The sequence below is a fragment of the Urocitellus parryii genome, chromosome 1, assembly GCF_045843805.1.
Source record: "Urocitellus parryii isolate mUroPar1 chromosome 1, mUroPar1.hap1, whole genome shotgun sequence".
Taxonomy (NCBI): Eukaryota; Metazoa; Chordata; class Mammalia; order Rodentia; family Sciuridae; genus Urocitellus; species Urocitellus parryii.
This window is the reverse complement of record NC_135531.1, coordinates 159,711,620-159,731,003: the sequence shown is the minus strand read 5'-3', so window position 1 is coordinate 159,731,003 and position 19,384 is coordinate 159,711,620. Positions and strand designations below refer to the sequence as shown.

The following is a 19,384-nucleotide window of genomic DNA, read 5'->3' as shown; positions in this document are numbered from 1 at the left end:
CAAATGCGTCGTGGCCCCTTTAAAAAAGCTGAGCAGGATTTTTTTTTTTTTTTCCTAGCCGTATGACTATATTAGGTGACACGAAACTGCCCGTCGCTCCTGTCATCGAGGCCCCTGGCCCAATGGCAAGCTGAATCCCCCTCCTCGGTCCTGGTCCCGCCTCTCCTACCCCTTGTGCTCAGCGCTACCTGCCGCCCGGCCACATCCAGAGCAGGAAGGCGGGTGCGCAGGCGGTGGGCGGCGGGCACCATGCAGGGAGGCTGCCCGGGGCCGCGGGCAGCGCCACTCTCTGCCGCCCACCTGGCGCTGTGAGACTGGCGTGCCACCATGTTCCCCAGCCCTGCACTCACGCCCACGCCTTTCTCGGTCAAAGACATCCTGAACCTGGAGCAGCAGCAGCGCAGCCTGGCCGCCGGGGAGCTCTCCGCGCGCCTGGAGGCCACCCTGGCGCCCGCCTCCTGCATGCTGGCCGCCTTCAAGCCCGAGGCCTACTCCCGGCCGGAGGCGGCGCCTGGCCTCCCAGAGCTGCGCGCCGAGCTGGGTCCTGCGTCTTCGCCCCCCAAGTGCCCGCCTGCTTTTCCCGCCGGCCCCACCTTCTATCCGCGAGCCTACGGCGACTCCGACCCGGTCAAGGACCCTCGAGCGGATAAGAAAGGTAAGGGGGAAACACCGGCCCCTTTCCCCTCTCGGGTCGCTTTCATCCCCAGACCTCTCCGCCCAGGAACCCGGGCCCTGGAGGAGGAGGAGCGCGCTTGGGCCAAGGGCTGGTCGCAGAGAGCTCCAAGTGTGAGATGCTAAGTTGTCGCGAGGGTCCCCTCGACCAGTGTTTAGAGGAAATGCCGGAATGAGGGGATCAGAAAGGAGAGACAAAAACTGTGGGGGTTTTCAGCCTAACAAAGCCTCGGGCGGCTGCGGCCCTGCTTTTGGATCTGTGGCGAAGTCCAGCGATCACTTGTGGTAGAACAAAGCGAGAAACAGAATCTCTGCGCCAGAGGATTTAGTATCGCTTTGGGGTGTCGGGTCTGTTGGGGATCTAGGAGAGTGCTAAACAGAAATCAGAGCGCCCGCACAGCAGACAGGCTTGGGCGCACAATTGGAGAGGAATCCTGGCAGTTTCGGGGGCCTTTTCTCCTTTGGGCCAAGAGCGTGCAGTCTTTGGGAACAAGGGCCTGGACTTTAAAGTGGGATACTGCGGACCCAATGGAAAATGCTTTAGTTTTATTTTTCCAGCACGGTTTCCGGACAGGGCCAGGGCCAAGAGGTTCTCTCATGGGATACGTTAGAAAATGCCACGCCACTGATGGCCCCGGGAAGAGAAGGCTGTGAAAAGTGACCGGATTCACTCTCAGGACATTCCGTGGAAGTGGGTAGTGGGGAGCCTGATCTGCTCACAGAAAGGCGGGGGCTAGGGAGACCAGGGCCCAGCTCCGGGTCAGCCGCGAGCAGGTTGGAGGACCGGGGTGCTGTAAACCCCAGTAAGCCAGAAAAGAATCCCTAGGTTTGTCTAGGAGCAGAGATGAGGCCCGGGAGCCTCTGTGGGCGACTAGAATTGATTGCGAACTGAATCTGGCTTGAGTAAGCGGGCAAGGTTCCCCTGCCAACCCGCGCGGCAGCTTGGACGTTGCGTAAATGCTGCGCCGGCTACCAGGAGTCTTTGATTACCAAACCAGCACCTCTTGGCCTCTGTTTCTTTGTTTCCTTAATTTTGACACAAAGTGACCCGCCTCCAGGGTGAGAACTCCGGCCTCCCTTCACTTCACTCCTCAAACCAAAATAATCCAAATATAATTCACCCCAGAGCATCACTCGTTTTTGTTTTTATTTTTTCTTTCTTGGCAGTCTGAAATCTTACCACGGGTCTCGCTCACCAGGATGAATTGCCCCAGGGCAAACACTTCTCCAGCGCCTAGGGCTTCCCCTGGCACTTAGGTTTTCAACAAATGCTTAACTGTCAAGGGAAAATCGCTCGGCGTCCATGGAGCCTAGTGCCAAGTTGGTCGCTCCAGGCAGGACAGGGTGGCACCCACGAGGACCTGCTACCTGGTGCTACTGGCTTCGGGCCGCTCTGATCAAACGTCTTTCTACCTTTCTGTTCCCGCTCAGAGCTGTGCGCGCTGCAGAAGGTGGTGGAGCTGGAGAAGCCGGAGGCGGACATCGCGGAGCGTCCCCGGGCGCGAAGACGGAGGAAGCCACGCGTGCTCTTCTCGCAGGCGCAAGTCTATGAGTTGGAGCGCCGCTTCAAGCAACAGCGATATTTGTCCGCTCCGGAGCGCGACCAGCTAGCCAGCGTGCTGAAGCTCACGTCCACGCAGGTCAAAATCTGGTTCCAGAACCGGCGCTACAAGTGCAAGCGGCAACGACAGGACCAGACTCTGGAGCTGGTGGGGCTGCCCCCGCCTCCGCCGCCGCCTGCCCGCAGGATCGCGGTGCCGGTGCTGGTGCGCGACGGCAAGCCGTGCCTAGGGGACTCGGCACCCTACGCACCTGCCTATGGCGTGGGCCTCAACGCCTATGGCTATAACGCCTACCCCGCCTACCCCGGCTACGGTGGGGCGGCCTGCAGCCCGGGCTACAGCTGCGCCGCGGCTTACCCCGCTGCATCTCCCGCGGCGCAACCCGCTTCGGCTGCAGCCAATAGCAACTTCGTGAGCTTTGGCGTCGGGGACTTGAACGCTGTGCAGAGCCCCGGTGTTCCGCAGGGTAACTCGGGAGTGTCCACCCTGCACGGTATCCGAGCCTGGTAGGGAAGGGACCCGACCGGATCCCACCTTAGGAGAAGGGCATTGACTCTGGGGAGAGGAAGGGCCCCCGCCACGACCCTGGCCCTGCGTCCTTGGGTTTCACATTTACTCCTGGGGAGGGGGGGTCTTGGAACTTTTTCCCGCCTTATTTACCTTTTCCCCAGGCGCGTTCACACAGCCTGCGGTGAGTGATCGCGCAGTCTGGTGTCTTGGTTACTGCCCTGGGAGTGCCCTCCGAGCGCCCAAGGGCACCTCCGACTGACCCAACACCAGCGATTCGGGACCGAGAGCCCGGACGCGCGCGGGCCTAAGATCCAGCCGCTTTTTCTCGAGCCTGGGCCGGGTGCCTGGGATCTTGCTGCCTTGTCGCTGCCCACCCACCCACCCACCCGTATTTATGTTTTTACCTATTGCTGTAAGAAATGAGAATCCCCTTTCCATTAAAGTGAGTGCGCTGACCCGGTACGTGTGCTTCTTTCAGCTCGCGCGGTTCAAAAACGGACTTTCTAAGGCGGAGACAGCCAGAGGATCCCAGGGCCAGGCTTGCGCTGTGCCAATTAACCCACGCGGGGCCCCTTATCAGGACTTTCTAGGATTGTCTCATATAATCTAAGAGAAATCCTATGTTGAAGTTTAGCAACTGTGGCCTGCAGAGGTTTAATGACTTGCCTCCAACGAACTAGCCAGAATCAATGAAGCTAGCTGTTTGATTCTTTCACTTTAGTGACTGATGGTGCTGGTCTGGTCCCCAACCACATCTTCTTGGATTCTAAAATGTGCCAGGCAGGCACTGTTACAGGTCCTGGGCACTAAATGAAAGGCAAAAGTGCAGTGTTCTATGCTATTGGAACAGCACCATGACTGATCCTATTTAAAAGAATGCCTTAGTGTATTTCACAGATGTAAAAACGGAGAACCAAGGCCCTGGCCCTGTTCCTATTGGACAAGATACTCCTAATGGATTTGTACCTCACGGTCCCCTGCCTAGGCTTCAACTGCTGCCCAGCTAGGTTGTGCAGACCCTAGAAGCAAACAGGGTTCACCTTCGGCTGTGGCCAGATGGCAAGAATCCACATGGGCAGGGAAGACCCTGTGCCCTAACCTGGCTGGTGTTTTTCCTTAGGACACTCAACTAATTTCACCATAGATGGCCCAATTTTATAAAATGCTATTGCTGTACCAGTTTTACAGATGAGAAAACTAAGGCTTGATGAAATCAAGATAAAAACGTGCTAGTGGGAGGGTTCACCTACTGTGCCCATTTGTGGTTGTTGTGTGTAAACTGGGGGAAAAGAGAACTTAGCTCCAAGTCCTGGCCTGTAAGTCCCTAGGGGCTCAGACCCAACCTCTAACTTGTCTATCCCCAACCCCCAGGGCCAGAAGAGGAACTATTCCTGCTTTATAAAAGGAACAAAAGGGAGGGGGAGCTGGTGTTTTGTGTACCCAAGGAATAAGGGGGTTTTGTTTCTTTTGTGTTTGATATTTGTTCGGAAAGCGCTGGGCTGGCTGCATTGGGCATCAGGGCATCGGCCGAGAGCTTTCAGAAGCAGCAAAATATTGCCAATGGAGTCCAGGGACAGCGCTGCTCACTGTGCCCCTGATACCAGGAAAAGTAGCTGGACCAAATCTGGAGCAATCAGGGGCTGTCTTGATGCCTCTATGGGAATCCCACAGCTCTGCCAGTGCCTTTGAGTCATCTCTTTGGGTAAGTGCAGCCCCACCTCCGCTGCCAGCCCCATGCACCTGAGGAAGAGGGTAAGATTTGAGCTAGTGCAGCCACTTATTTAAAGCCCCACCCCAACTTGTTCAGTGGTAAGCCACATTGGATAAGGGAGCACTCAAGATGGGCTGGGCTGTGGGAAGCCAAGGGAAAGGGCTGTGCCCAAGGCTTGGCTAGGAGTCACCAGCCCTGAATTCCCTCTGTTGTCAGGTCCAGGCTGGGCTGGCATGTCCACAGGTAGCTGGGCATGTTCAGCCTAAGAGCCTGCTGGACCAAGGATCCCAGTCCCTCTGTAGTGAATGCTGTGCTCTCTGCTCCTCTGTGCTGAGCACAGCGGTTCTGTCAGCCTGGGGCGCTTCCCTAGCACACAGTCTGACTCGCTGTCTGGGAAGCCCTGCTACCCAGAGCCATCCACTTGTGCACTCCTAAGGAGATCCTCTGGGCCTTGCATACCCCTGAGCTGCTTTCATCTACTTCATGTGACATTTGTCTGCAATGACATTAGAAGCAAAATTTCTTTCACTTAACAGCCACACTTCATCTCCCCCACCTTTGGTGATGTTGAGGATGGAACCCGGCCTCGGGCAAAGGCGCCCTATCCCAGAGCTCCGTCCCAGGCCCTCCAGAGGATTTTTCCAGGATGCCCTTCTCTTTGTCACCCTGTTTTCAGGGACCAGGTGAGTGACTTCAGGGTCTCCTGAGCTAAGAGAGGGATAGCAACGATGGGCGTTTGCGGAAGGATAGCGAAGAGTCGGACCAACTTGCTCTACAAACTTTTTCTAATATAACCGATTCTCCTTTGCAGACTGGGAAACCCAAAGAGGTAACGCCAACGGTCTAAGCCATGTGGTGGTAGGCGAGGCCGGGAAATGCGCGGAGCCCCTCCTGGAGGGCGGAGGGGAGCGTGGCTTTGAAGCCAGCGCGGGCGTTTTAGGAGCGACCCTCCAGTTTGGACGCCACGGACTGGCCCCAGCCGCAGCACGGAGTGGACCCCTGGCGAAGTGACAGCCTCAGGGGTCGGGTCAGCCGCACTCTGCAGTGGGAGTTGCTCTGGGGAGAGGCGCCAGTGGGCTGGGCGGCCCAGTTCCCGAGCCCTCAGCCCTCGCCCAGGCTCTCATCCAAGTGGGTTGGAGCCGGAGCCAAAGCGCACTGCGGGGAAGGTCCGCGGCTCCCCGCCCGCCGCGATTGGATGGGTGTTGTTTTGTTTATCAATTATTATATAAACGACGTGATCGGGGTGAGGACAGTGGAGAGGACAGAGAAATGGAGAGAAAGGAAAAGCGAGTAGGTGGAAAGCCTTCCGGTTGGGGCCGGGCGGCTTGGGCTCTGCAGGCCTGGAGCGCCAGGGACACGCGACGGTTTTTACTAATTTTTGAAGTTATCAAAAAAGCTCAAGAGACTTCAAAGTAATCAGAAATAAACTGATTTTTATAGAAGGCTTCACGGCCTGGGTTGACGTTGTTTCCTCCGAGCGCCCCTTGCTGCAGACGCCCTAGGATGGAGGCCTGGCCCCTGCCCTCCCAGCCTGCGCCCTCCCAGCCTCGGCACCGGCTAGTCAGCCCCTATCTGCCGGCGCAGGCTTTGCCAAATCGGAAGAGCTCCCGTCCTCTGGTTTAGATTTCTCCTTACGTTGACTGAATCTAGATGAACCTGCAGGGCCCTCCGCCTTCCCAGGACCTCAGAAGCAGCCATCCAGTGCTGGGCTCTGCCTCCGGGGGCCACCTCTGACTCCTTACCCGTCTCCCTACCTCCCAAGACACATTCCTGCTGGGGACACCTCCAGGGCCCCCACCTCTTGCTGACCACCCTACTAGATTGGTCTCCCAAAGAAAGGGGCCTGTGACCTGGATTTCACTTAGATATCACTCACAGAATTTGCCTCCTGCCAAGGGCTGCCCGGAGCCCTTGACAATGAACTTATTTAATCCTCTTTTACTCCTCTGAGTTCAGCCGAGGAAGCAGCTGAAGAATTCACCTTAAACTGGGAGAGGGGGAGTGACTTGCTCAAGGTCACACAGCTAGTCAGTGCCACCACTTGGTTTCAAATCTAGGGAACCCAGCTTCAGAGCCTGAGGGCCCCGGAGCCATTCCATGCCCAGCTCAGGGCTAGCAAAGAGCGGTCACTGTGACATGTTGGTTAACTGGTTAAAGAGGACAGAGATAGCATTAGCGACCACCTCTTGGAAGACTCATGGTGAGATCAGCTGCTGTGGTTCCCTGGGAACAGGAAGGAATGACAGCTGGGCCCTGGCCAGCGGTCTGTCCCTCTGGCCCCACTCTGCTGCTCTCAGAGGACAGCTTATTCCAGAAACAGTGGGCAGGGGAGAGACCCGGCAGGCAGGTCACCCAGAGCCACCCTGGACTACTACCCTGCCCCACCCACAGCTGCACAGGGTATCAGCAAGAAGTGTTGCCCAACATCTGTTGGCGCTTACTCTGTGCCAGGGCCAGCACTAAACATTGTCCCTTCAAATCCCCTTCTGCCATTTTCCAAGAGGAAATTGAAACCCAGACAAGTCCAGGACGTCACCCACCTAAGACCTCCCCCCGAGTAGTGTGGAGTGCTTGAATCCAGAAGGTTCCACCAGAGCCCTGGCTCTTTAGACACTCCCAACAGTTCCGGAGCTTTCCTGCAGACACAGAGGCCGAGGCTGGGACAGACCCAAGCCCTGGCTTCGAAGCTCCTTCCCTGGGTTCTGCAGACCCAGGCCTGCAAAACTGCCTTGGTAGCAGGTGACTCTCATCATTTAGCAAGTTGGAGAAGCACCACCTGCAGAGGCCCCAGACCTCCCGGACACCAGCGATTGAAGGCCTGGGAGAAACCTGGAGTCAGATTTCCTGCTCCTCTGTCTCAGGGCCTCCACGTTCACTGGGACCCACTGGACCCACCCTGGGGAGGGAGGAAGGGGCAGGGAAAGTAGCTGGAACAGGCTAGGAGGGGGACCCTCATTGTGGCCCAGAAGGGGAAGCCACCCTTGCCTCCTGCACAGGCCGGTGCTCCAGAGAAGAGGGACTGGGGGACTATTCAAAGACACCCACCTGATCTGGATCCAACTCCACCCTGGGGTCCTGCAGGAAGGGGAGCAGGGGAGCCAGCCCCGGGGGCCCTCAGCCTGCCGGCTCTCTCTGCAAGATCCCTGGTGCCTCACTCAGCTGCTCCCAGAGCCAGCCTTGAAAGGCTCTACCACTTGCCCTGTCCCCAGAGTTGAGAAGGAGCCAAGCCAAGTCAGACCCCCAAGCCTCTTCCCTAGCTCAGCCCCACGCCCTGTGCTCCTGCTGCTAGAGACCTCCCTCCCCGCCCGCTCCGCCTCCTGCTTGGCTTCCCTGTTCCAGGGCCAGCTTGGTGGGCAGCTCTGGGGAAGGAGCCCTGGGTGTCAGTGATGCCGCAGTCATTATTCTTCTCATTCTCAGGGGCCTTGCAGTCTCAACTGGGTCTGGTGGGTGGCCGTTGCGTAGATTTTTCTTTTACAGATTAAATTAAAAAGATCTGTTTTCCTTTCCCCCCCAAATTCAGGCAAATATGATGCCCCATTATTCCCTCAAACTTGCCCTCACTGGTGGCTCCGTGTGACTTCTCCCCATGATCTGGATTTCCTCATCACCTAATATAAACACCGCAGAAGACTTGAGAAGATTGGAGGTTTAAAAACATGTAAAGAATTCATGGTTTAAAATGTCCCTATTATTATTATTATTATTATTTGAGGTACTGGGGATTGAGCCCAGGGGCACTCTATCGCTGAGCCACATCACCAGCCCTTTTTATTTTTTATTTTGAGGTCAGAGTCTCCATCGTCACCCAGGCTGGCCTTGGACTTGGGATCCTCTTGCCCCAGGCTCCTGAGTGGCTGGGATTACAGGTGTGGCCCAACAACCTGCCACAGGTAAGGTAAAGGTCTCGGTGAGGTCCCAGGCTGCTCCTGCCCACTCTGTAACTTTGCAAGTGGGTCAGAAACCTGTAGGAATGCAGAGCTGGAAGACCAGCCAGGAGGTTCTCAGATGGGGGGATGAGGTGGGGTTCTGTACCAGTGACCAGGGCGGCACAGCTGTGGTAATGAACTGCGTGCTACAGGGAGGACAAAGGCCAGTCGAACAGAAGAGCGTGCCCAGAATCAAACCCACACGTTGGCGACCCGTGACAGATGTGTTCTTAAGATCAGCAGAGGAAGGGGGAACCTCCTAGAAACCATTCCCTAGAGGACAAAACTCAAGGCAAATTAGACCCTTACCTCACACATTCCCGAAAATCAAATCAAGGTCAATGAAAAACCCACCTGTGACTCAATCCCCAGGACCCCCCCAACACACACACATCATGATAATAAATAATAAATTAAATCAAACTCACCTGTGAGAAGCAAAACCACACAACACTTAGAAGACAATATTGGAAACTATCCTTATGACCTTATGGTAGGAAAAGGCACTTAACTATAATACCAAAAAGCACACACCTTAAAGAAAGATGGACTATATTAAAATTTAAACTGGATATTCCCTAAGACACCATGGGAAAGTGAAAAGACAGGCCACAAGATAGGAGAAGACACTGGAACACATACCACCAACAGAGCCCTGGCTTCCGGCATGCAGTGGGGCATCCAAACTGGCCCTGGCCGCTGCTTGCTGGCTTCCTTGCTGTTTGCCCTCAAAAGCCAGGCACGTTTCTGCCTCAGGGCCTTTGCATTGCTATTCCCTTTACTTGGAATGCCTTCCTTCCTGGTGAAGTGCTCACTCAAAGGCCGCCTCACCGTGAGGCCCAGCCCGGTGCCCCCACACATCCCCAGCAGCTTCTGCTGAAGCCAGGGTCCTGTGGAGTTTTGTAACTTAGCCTCAGCATCAGGAGGTTCCACCCCAAGACAAAATTTAAAGGGAAAGACAATAACATGAAAGAGGCCTCAATCATGCAAACCAAACAAGCAGGAAGGCGCAGACATCCTAATGCCGGGCCTGACATCAGTTTATCCTGTCTTCTGCCGCTTTTCCTGGGTTTCAGGTATTACTTAGCCGGCTGTCCCTGCACCTTTAAAGGGACATGCCCAACTGGGAACTCCCAGCTGCCTCCAGGGCGCAGGTGCTGCTGCTGAGGACACTGGGTGAGTCTGGAGCTTTCAGGGGCTGAGTCAAAGCCAGGACAGGGACTTCTGCCTCCCCGTGGGGGGTCACTGTCCCCTGCAAGTCAGGGGCTGGTGGGGAGGAGGTGGAGAGGAAACCCATCACTACAGCCTGGCCCACGTGACTCCGTGACTCCGACTTCACACCTCCCAGGACCACCGAGGCCACAGGTTGGGGGAAAGTGCAGTTCCGGGTGTCAGACGTGCACCCGAGGGAAGCGATGGGCGTGCCCGCCTGCAGGAGTGCAGGATTGCAGGTTTTATTATCATCAAACTTACTGACACCTGTTCATTGTGCCCGTGGATGGAGTTCACTGGTCATCCCCAGTAGGCACGCATCATGATGGGTTGTGCCGCTCACCCCCTTCTACCTGCTCCCCAGCTCCCTGAGTCCCCTCCCTGTCTCCTGACCCCTGTACCTTCTCTTCTGCCCCCAGATGGCTTCGTGTGTTTCTCAGTTTCCACATTTGAGACAGAACTTGCGGCACATGTCTTTGGGTCTGACCTATCTCACTCAGCACAAAGTCCCCCAGTTCCCTCTATTTCCCAGCAAATGCCAGGATTTTGTTTTCCTTTATGGATGTATAATACTCCATTGTGTGTAATGTACCAAATTTTCTTTATCCGCTTATCTGCTGATGGGACCCTGGGCTGTCTCCATATCTTGGCTACTGTGAATTGTGCTTTAATAAGCATGGGTGAGTGGATATCGCTTTGTAGGCTGGCTTCATTTCATTAGGATTTATACCAGGAGAGGAATACTGGGTCCTGTAGTAGGAAGTGCCATCCTGTTGTCCACAGTGGCTGTACCAGCTGACATCCCAGCCAGCAGTGGGTGAGGGTTCCTTTTCCTCCACATCTGTGCCTGTGTCTACTGTTTTTGTTTGTGTTTTGAGATGGGGTCTCCATGTTACCCAGAATGGCCTCGGTTTTGTGGGCTCAAGCAATCCTCCTGCCTCAGCCTCCCAAGTGGCTGGAATTATAGGCACCAGTCATCAAACCCAGCTCTTCTTTGTTTTAGTTTTTGTTTGTTTTTTGGTACCAGGATGGAATCAGGGACCCTTGACCCCTGAGCCCCATCCCCAGCCCTATTTTGTATTTTATTGAGAGACAGGGTCTCACTGAGTTGCTTAGTGCCTCACTGTTGCTGAGGCTGGCTTTGAACTCCTGATCCTCCTGCCTCAGCCTCCCGAGCTGCTGGGATGACCGGTGATCCTCTGGTTTTTTGATGATGGCCATCCTAACTGGGCGGTAGAACCTCACTGTGGCTTTGTCTGCGTGTCCTGCTGGCCACAGAGCCTGGGCATCTTTTGTGTATTTGTCGGTCGCTGGCACTTCTTTTGAGGTGTGTCTATTCAGACTACTTGCTCGTCTTTGATGGCTCTACCGTTTATGTTGGCTTTTTGAGTTCTTCTCATATTCAGGGTGTGAGTGCCCTGCCAGGTGAGCGGCCACACGGTCCTCGATCTTGGTTGTGCACATCGCTTCCTCTGCTGGCCTCTTTGGAGCTGGCTGTGACCATGTGTCAGTTCTTCCCTTTGGAGGCCGAGCCAGGAAATCACGGTGTGAAAGGCTCAGAAAGTTACCCGTTCTCCTCTGGCAGCTCCCTAGTTTCCGGTTGCACGTTGGGTCTTTGATCCGCTCTGGTCAGATGTGTGTGGTGGTGAGAGAGGGCGAAGTCTCAGCCTCCCTGCGTGTTGAAGAGGCCACTTCTCCCCAGCGTGACTCCTGGCACCTTGGTGGAACACCAGCTGGCCGAGGGGTCTCAGGGAGGGACTTCCCAGTCCTCTGCTGATGCAGATTCATACATAGAATACCACTGGCCCCTCCATCCCGTCCTCTATAATGAGAGTCGAGATCAGAGTTTAAAAATGCAAATACTAAATATAAGTCAGCGGGTGGGCGGGCGGGCGGGGAGGGCCTGCGGCAGGAGCTTCCAGAGCTACGAACAGGGTCCAGGCCGAGGAAATGCCCATGTCATCCTTGCTCCTGTCTCGAAGCTGCCCTGGAGGCCCCGTGAGGACTGAGGCTCTGGGCTCCCCTGTTGAGGGCCACAGCCGAGTCGGGATGACGCATGGCACTTTTGCCAGAAGTAGTGGTTGACAGGTGACGTCAGCAGCCATTAAGATGATGACTTTTGAGTTCTCGCGGAGTTCCCATTGAGTTCCGGTTGAGCTCTCGCGGGGATTCCTGAAGAGTTCCCATTGGTTGGGGAGGTGCTGGAGGAGGGATTTCGGGTTGGTGGTTCCTGGAGGAGCCGCCTGGCATTGGGGAGAGTTCCCGGGGAGGGTGTGTGCAGTGTGCTGGTGGAGTTCAGAAACAAAGTTTGTTCCTCTTGAGTGGCTCGTGACTCTTGCCCAGGCAGACGGCGGCACTCCCTGGTCCTAGGACAGTTCCTGGGAGACGTGGACTCAGCCTCGGCTACTCGGGGCTTGGCACTGGCTCTGTCTCCCCACCTTGCCCATCACCCAGGTTCCCAACAGGGACCTGCCTCCTGGCCTCCCGCAGGGGCTCTCGCAGCTGGTCTCCCGGGCTGACCCCAGGTTGGCCATTGCCTACTGTGTGGAGGGGACCACAGGAGGAAGCAGGAGGCCGGGCCTGCTGCGGGAACGTGGCTCCATGGCCAGGTGGCAGACAGTGGGCAGCCCACCAGCACCCACATGTCCTCCTGGGTGGCACGAGGATGGCCCCTTCACCCCATGTGAGGTGGGCCCAGGGTGCGCTGGTCACCTGCTTGTCTGAGTAGGGGGGCAGCAGCCATGTGCGCCGCCCATGGCCAGATCCGCGGGCAGCAAGGGCCAGGGCCAGGCTTCACTGCGAGCTGTCCCCAGGTTCCCAGGCTCAGGAAGCTGCTGGGGGGGGGGGGGACACGGTCCTGCCTGCAGTGTGTCTCTGGCCAGGAAGCCCTGTGAAGTGGCCCACCATGGGGTGTGCACCTTGGGGCACCAGGACACCCGGGCTCGAGTGCAGATGGACACCTGTGGGGAGGGGGACTGGCCCTGGCTCCCCACGGCCACTCTATCCAGCCACACTGCAGATCTCTCCTCAGCCACCGTGGCCTGTCCCTGGTACCCTCAGGACCAGGCCTGAAGGCCCCTTCTCAGGCTGGACCTCCCGTGCCCTTGGGTCGCTCTGCGGCTCTCGTTTGCGGCTCATTGTTTTTTTTTAATTAACTTGTACTTCGTGGTAGTGGGGGTTGGGCCCCAGCGCTCTGCTCTGAGACGGGGTCTCACTGAGGTGCCGAGGCTGGCCTGTGACTTGAGACCCTCCTGCCTCAGGCTCCCGGGCAGCTGGGGTACAGGCCCAGGCCCCCAGGCCTGGCTGACCTACCGTCCTCCCTCCTAGACGTCAAGCACACGATGGCAGGGAGGTGTCATCACGGCTCATCTTACTCAGCAATGGCACTCTCCACGTGAGGCACGGCCCTCACGGGAGCCTAAGGCAGACAACACCGTCGCCTGCACTGCTCAGACAGGCCCAGGACCGGGAAGGCTGCCTCCAGCACCTGCACCCAGGGCCCTGCTGACCGCCTGGCTCACCATTGCCTGGCACACAGTAGTCACTCAATAAATGTGTAGCAAATGAATGGCTGTGATCTACAACTATCCTGGGTATGCAGACAGTGTGAGGGTGTGCCCAAATGTTCACTGTGTCACACACTTGGCCATGTTAAGAGGTGGTAGTGCCTGTAAGAGGTGGGACCCAGGTCTTCAAGGGAATTAACCTAGTTCTCAGGTGCCCTCAGGTAGCCTTTCTCGCACGTGGTCACTCCCATTTGCATCCTTGACATTGCAATGCCATCTGTCACGAAGTGATGGAGCCAGGGGGCACCTCACCAGAACCTGCACCATGCTGTGAGGACTTTCAGCCTCCAAAACTATGAGCTAAACAAACCTCTTTTCTTTACAAGTTACCCAGCCTCAAGCACTCTGTTACAGTAAGGAAAGTGGATAAGCAGGAGATGCAGCCGCGAGGTGGAGAATTAGACATCCTCTGATGGGAAGAGTGACCTCCGTTTAAATAAAGACACACAAATGAAAATCAAAAGAGAACAACATCAAACTACTCAGGGCCATAACTGCCCATCTGTTCCCTGTGCTGCCCTGTTCTCATCAAGTGCAAGCTCGCTGGAGGGGTTTGATCTTGCTAAAGCTGAAAGCAAGTCCCCCCTCAGCAGTGTTGACAGAGGGGCTGGGCCGCGGGGAATGAGCACTTTCAAACCTGTGTTTCCCAGCGAGGAAATGAACTCCTGGCTCCTGCAGGCATCGTCTTCAAAGCCAGGGGGCCTGGTTTAAGCACCACATTTAGAAGGAGCCACTCACGCCCCCAACCAGATGGTGGGCCCTCCTTTCCTTGTGGAATAAGGAGCCTGACTCATCCAGCTGTCCAAGTGCGAGCGAAATCAAGATTCTGAACTGATCCTCTCTGCTCTTTCATCTGCAGCCTCTGGGGCCTGCGGTCCAGAGTCAAGCGTGGGTCGAGCCCCCGTCGCCGGCAGGTGAGGCAATTAGGCCCCCTGCCTAGACGGCACGTCTTTTCATGTTCCTGATGTTTTAACCAGAAACAGGGTTTTGCCCTGAGCTGTGCTCCTGGGCGGCAGCACCCCTGGGGGCTCAGGAAGGCAGGTGTTTTTAACAGTAGGTCCCTTTTGACCGCGGCCCCACTCTGGCCCCACCTGGTAGTCATGAGTTCCAGAAGAACAACGAGGCTACTGGAGAAAGTGACAGCCCGACACACAGAGGACACGTTAGGAAACAAAGGAAAAGATGTCCTTCATCAAAATTACAAACTTTTATAAAGAGCACTGTCACCAGAATGAAAGGCCATACACAAGAGGCAGAAAATATTGCAGCTCATGTATCTGATAACAAACTGGTATCCAGAATATATAAAGAATTATGGCGATTCAACAACAATGATGGTCCACACCACTAGTCGGGGAAAGGCAGATCAAACCAGAGTGCGGGGAAGGCACAGTGGGGCAGCTGCTATGGTGACCAGGATGGCAATGGCCAAAAAAGAAACCAAATGTCCATATGATGTAGCAATCCAACTTCTGAGTACATAATCCAAAGAAGTAAAAGCAGGAACCAGCATAGACACTGAACACCCACAGCCACAGCAGTGTTGCTCACAATAGCCAAATGGTGGAAGCACTCAAGTGTCAGTCAACAGATGGAGAATAAACAAAAAGTGGTATGTGTAAACAGTAGAATATTATTCAGCCATAAAAAGGACAGAAATTTTGACCCACGCCGCAACATGACCAAGTCTTGAAGACACTATGCTAAGTGAAGTAAGCAAGATGCCAGAGGACAAATACTGTATGATTCCATTTATATAAGGGGTGCCTACAGCAGTAAAGCTCCTGGAGGGTGGTGGGTCCCAGGGTTGGAGCGGGAAGGGGAGTCACTGCTTACTGTGTACAGGGTTTCAGTTGAGAAGATGCAAAGAAGGTGATGGCTGTGCGATGCGAGTGTGCTCACTACCATCGAGCCATTTGCTTGAAAATGGCTAAAATGGAACATTCCATGTTATGTGAATTTTACCACAATTAAAAAAAAAAATTGTCCACCCAGCAACCAAACTGCAGGCTCCCCCTTGAGTTCCTGCTTATCTTTATCTGATAAACTCCTGTTTCTGATAAGGAACCGACACATTCAAGTTCCCAGGGTTTAAACTCTTGGTGTCTGTGGCTAGTTGATGACAGAATGGCCCCTCAGCCCCCTCTGGACTGCACCCTTCCCATGTGACCTGGTGAGGAGGTGAGCCAGGGGACGGCCTTCCTTCTCCACCGGGTTGTGGGATGAGGGTGTCAGCTTTGAGCCTAGCATTCAAGAGGGTTGGTGATTCTGCTCACTGTCTTAGAACCCTGTCCCTGTCATTAAGGCATGACAGAGGTGGCCTGCCAGAGGGGGAGACAGGCCATCCAGACCAGCCTCCCGCAAGCTGGCCTTCGGCAGGGCAGAGTCAGCCAAGATCAGTAGAGCTTGTGGGGAGAACACACACTGGCTCACAGCCCAGCCAACCCTGCCCCACCAGAAAGTGCCTAGTTACCTGGAAACTCAAGAGTAGCAGCAAGCGCCCATGACGTAAGCCCTGCTGGGCATTGTTTGTTACACAGCGAGTGCTGACTGCTACAACGTATTTTCTATCCATTCCCTCTTTATCTTCACCACTGTCAGTAACTACTCGGGGCCTTGGTGAACTTATGCACATTTCTGTATAAGTTACTTCTTCTTGTGTGCCTTCGGTTTACTTTTTATCTTCTTGAATTAGAAGCATGGAATATTGAGTATAGCCTGTTTATTATATGACTCCTCTGTGTGTGTATTTTGCCTAGTTGGTTAGATAATACCCTACTAGATTTTATTAAAGTCTCCATGACACAGTGATCTTGTCAAATACTTCCTGTATTTCTAGTTTTTGAATCATTTGTTACTGTCCTGTTCCTTGGCATATGGTTATCTATGTGTTCCGCGGTGTGTTTATTCATTAGTACCCTCTTGGTAGACACCAGGCGATATTCTCAGTACTTTGTCCCATTTTGTGAGTGGGAAGTCCACTCCCATTTCCATTGCCTTCCTGGTGCCATGGTGCAATTTGTCAGAAGGCAGATCCGAGGTAAAGCTGCCTGTCTCCTGCTGGTGGGTGGCCCCAGGGGGTCCGCTCCTCTGTTTGTGGGTTTTGTGTGCATGGGGACCCACATACAGGCACAGCGTGGCCCTCAGGGGGCGCAGGGCAGCCCTAGCACGGGCATAAGAGGCCTGATGTGTGGCCTAGGGCTGGCGCCATTGGGCGGTGCCCGGGTGAATTTCACGGAGCTCCTGGGGCGGGAGGCTGCTGCAGCAGGGACCACGGTGACCCCAGGACAGGTGAGGCCCAGGAGACCTCGGATACTCCTGTGTGTCACCCATCCAGCCTCCCGTGCCCTTCGCTTTCAGACCACCATGGTGTTTATTATGTGTAAGGGACTTTGTGGACAGATGGGGTTGGGACAGCCAGAGAGGCCGGGGGGGGCAGTAAGCACCCCCATGGGACCACCCCTTACAGCCCCACCCCCCACCATGGCCACAGGGGGACCAAGCTCCCAGCACATGACCCTTGGGGGTCACAGTCCACCCTAGCGATGCCCTTAGTAATGGAGCCTGGGGGGAGGGGCAGGTGACACGGTTGCCCTACTCACCCTCAGCCTCAGCTCGCCATCTGCCTCTGAAGCGGGCTCTCCACAGCGCTCCACCACCTCGGGCTCCCAGTAGCCACTCTGTCCACCCGTGTGCCACCTGCAGTGCCCTCTGTGCAGAAGCCTCCCCGGGTGGCCCTGGTAAGACCCCCTCAGCCTTCCAGTCTCGGCCGGGCTGCTTCTCCTGCCCACCCTGCCCTGGCCACCCGAGCCCAGCCTTCCCCTGGTGAGCGCTCGGCCCTGTGGGTCAGACTCTGCGGGGCCACCGGGCTGTGTTCTGACTCCCACTCATGCAGCCTTTCACTGGGACCCGTTACTGAACTCCCGTGCGCCCCAGTGTTCTCCTCCACAAATGGGGAGCGTCAGGACCTGCACCAGAGTGGCTGGGACAGACAAGAAAACCCAGCTCAAGTGTATCACAGCACTTGTACATGATAGGTGCTCAGATAACAGTAGTGATGTGTTCCTGTCTGTCGAGGGCCTACTGTGGGAGCCCCCCGCTGAGGACTAGGAATCCAGCAATAGGCAAGGGTCCCAGGGAGCTGTGGGATGCGGTAGATGCATTTATTACTACAACATATTTATCATTACATTTCTCTTTTCTCCACTTTTATAGGCAGAAAATACATCCTAGCAAACAACATGGCAGTGGAGGCTGGAGCAGCGTTTGCACAGCTAAGTTGTGCTCCGTGTGTCTCCCTGTGGCTCAGGAGGCGGGGAGGCCCCTGGAGTGAGGTCTGCCAGCCCAGACCAGCCCGTCCCCACCAGTCCCCAGCTGGTCCACTAGGGCCAGAGAGCTCATTTCATGTTTGCTGGGGTTTGCCTCTGAGGTCTGTGGTACTCTTTGTTATGCAGCATTATTGGAGCCATTGCTAACTGATACAGAAAGGATTATAAATGGATGAGTGTGACAGGATGTGGCAAATGCTATGATGGCAGTGGCAACAGCTGCAGGAGCCAGAGCATCAACCAGGCAGCCTCGATTCAGGATTCATGCCAATGATTTTCCCATGAGAGGTCAAGGTCACATTCAAGAGTGTCTCAACCTTGGACCTTGTCCACCTTTGTTGGTTTTCCACAGAGTAACCTCACTCTCAAATCCTGCTGGCCCACAAGGGCCACAGAGTCACTTGGGTCTCTCTCTATCCAGGCCTCATGCACATGAAGGCTGCTTCCATCCCTTGATGCTACCCCCTCTTGCCCAGCAGTCCCCACCCTCCTGTCTCCCAAAGGGCAGGGAGAGCCAGTCACATCCTGGAGTCACGAGCAGGTGGCCCATAGAGGGCTGGGCCTGGAGCAGGAGTCCCTGGTGTGACAGATGGGGACCTGAAGACTGGGGAGCAAGAGGACCAGGAGGCCTCCTTCCAGAAGAGACCACAGGGTACCTGTTTTAGCATCGGATAACCAAGGCCAATCCCCACTCCACCATCACCATCAGACAGCCCCTCTGCCCCTCTGATTCCCTTGCCTACAAAATGAGGCTCAAATCCCGTTATGCCTGCTGCTGGACACTAAAGCCAGATGATGACAAAGGTCGATCCCTTCCCGTGGTTCCCCGATGAGGTTCCTGGGAGACACTCCAGGGCAGGCGGAACTGGGTTGGATGGTGCAGTGGTCAGGGAACAGGCTTGGGACTCACCAGCTGTTTGACCTGCGCCCACGGGCCTCTGGCTCCTCCCCTGCCCCTGGGATAACAGCAGCCCCATCTCAAGAGCGGCTGCGAGGGGCTGAGGCGAGGCCCTCACTGAGTGGCACCTGTCGCAGGATTTGGAAACCACTAAGCGGAGGAGCTGGAGTAATGGCTCTGCCGGGTCTGATCCCTGGCCAACATGACTGGTTCTTGCAGGTTTGCTAAGGGCACCAGCCCGCTCCCCTGTCACTGTCCCTAGGCACCTTGAACCCCAGAAAGCAAAGGGGGAGCAGGCTCCAGGGCAGGGGGGGGGGCGTGGGACCCCGCGGTCCAACCCGCGGCGGCAGAAGGAGGCCATTATCGCGGGGTGGCTGTATTTTGCTTTCAGGTTAAGTCTCCGCAAATCAAATGTCCAGTGATTTCTACTAGGTGACCGCCGTGGCTGCGGCCACCTCCCCGTCCCCCTGGATCCAGCCTCAGCGTGGTTCAAGGGTGCTTTGTCCACCCGTGGAGCCCAGGGGACGGCACCGACCGGAGGGGCCTATCCCAGCACCCCCCTCCCCCGCCCGCTGGGGCGCTAAGGTGACACACGGGACCCGCCCTTCCTGGCCCTTAGAATGGGCAACACTGGCGGGTTGAGGTGAGCGCCACCTGCAGGGAGGAGCAGAAGGACCGTTAGTTTTCCATAGAATAATCTCTATGGACAACAGCCTCTCCGGGCAGGGGACACATCAGGGCCCCCAGAAGCCCCTGAGGTGCCTGATGGACCCCTCCAGGCCTGGCTCTCCCCCTTCTCCCACTGACTCCGAAGACCTTGGAGCAGCAGCACAGGGTCGGTCCTTGTCTCTAGGGTGAACCAGGTTATCCAGGCTATTCAGGGTGGATTGTGTCCCCTGTAATGACGCAGCCAAGTCCTGCCCAAGTACGTCAGAATGTGACCTTAAGTTAGGATGTGGTCATCAGGTGAGCCCTAATCCAGCAGGACTGATATCCTTA

At 55.8% G+C, this 19,384-nt stretch overlaps 1 protein-coding gene across 1 annotated transcript; it reads left to right on the top strand.

Annotated features, from left to right (window-relative positions):
* The first annotated feature begins 327 nt into the window (after nt 1-327).
* Nucleotides 328-2,744, top strand: Nkx2-5 (NK2 homeobox 5). The gene is made up of 2 exons (XM_026401342.2): nt 328-655; nt 2,104-2,744. Exons 1-2 carry the CDS (start codon nt 328-330, stop codon nt 2,742-2,744), a joined length of 969 nt encoding a protein of 322 aa, XP_026257127.2.
* Nucleotides 2,745-19,384: the final 16,640 nt, after the last annotated feature.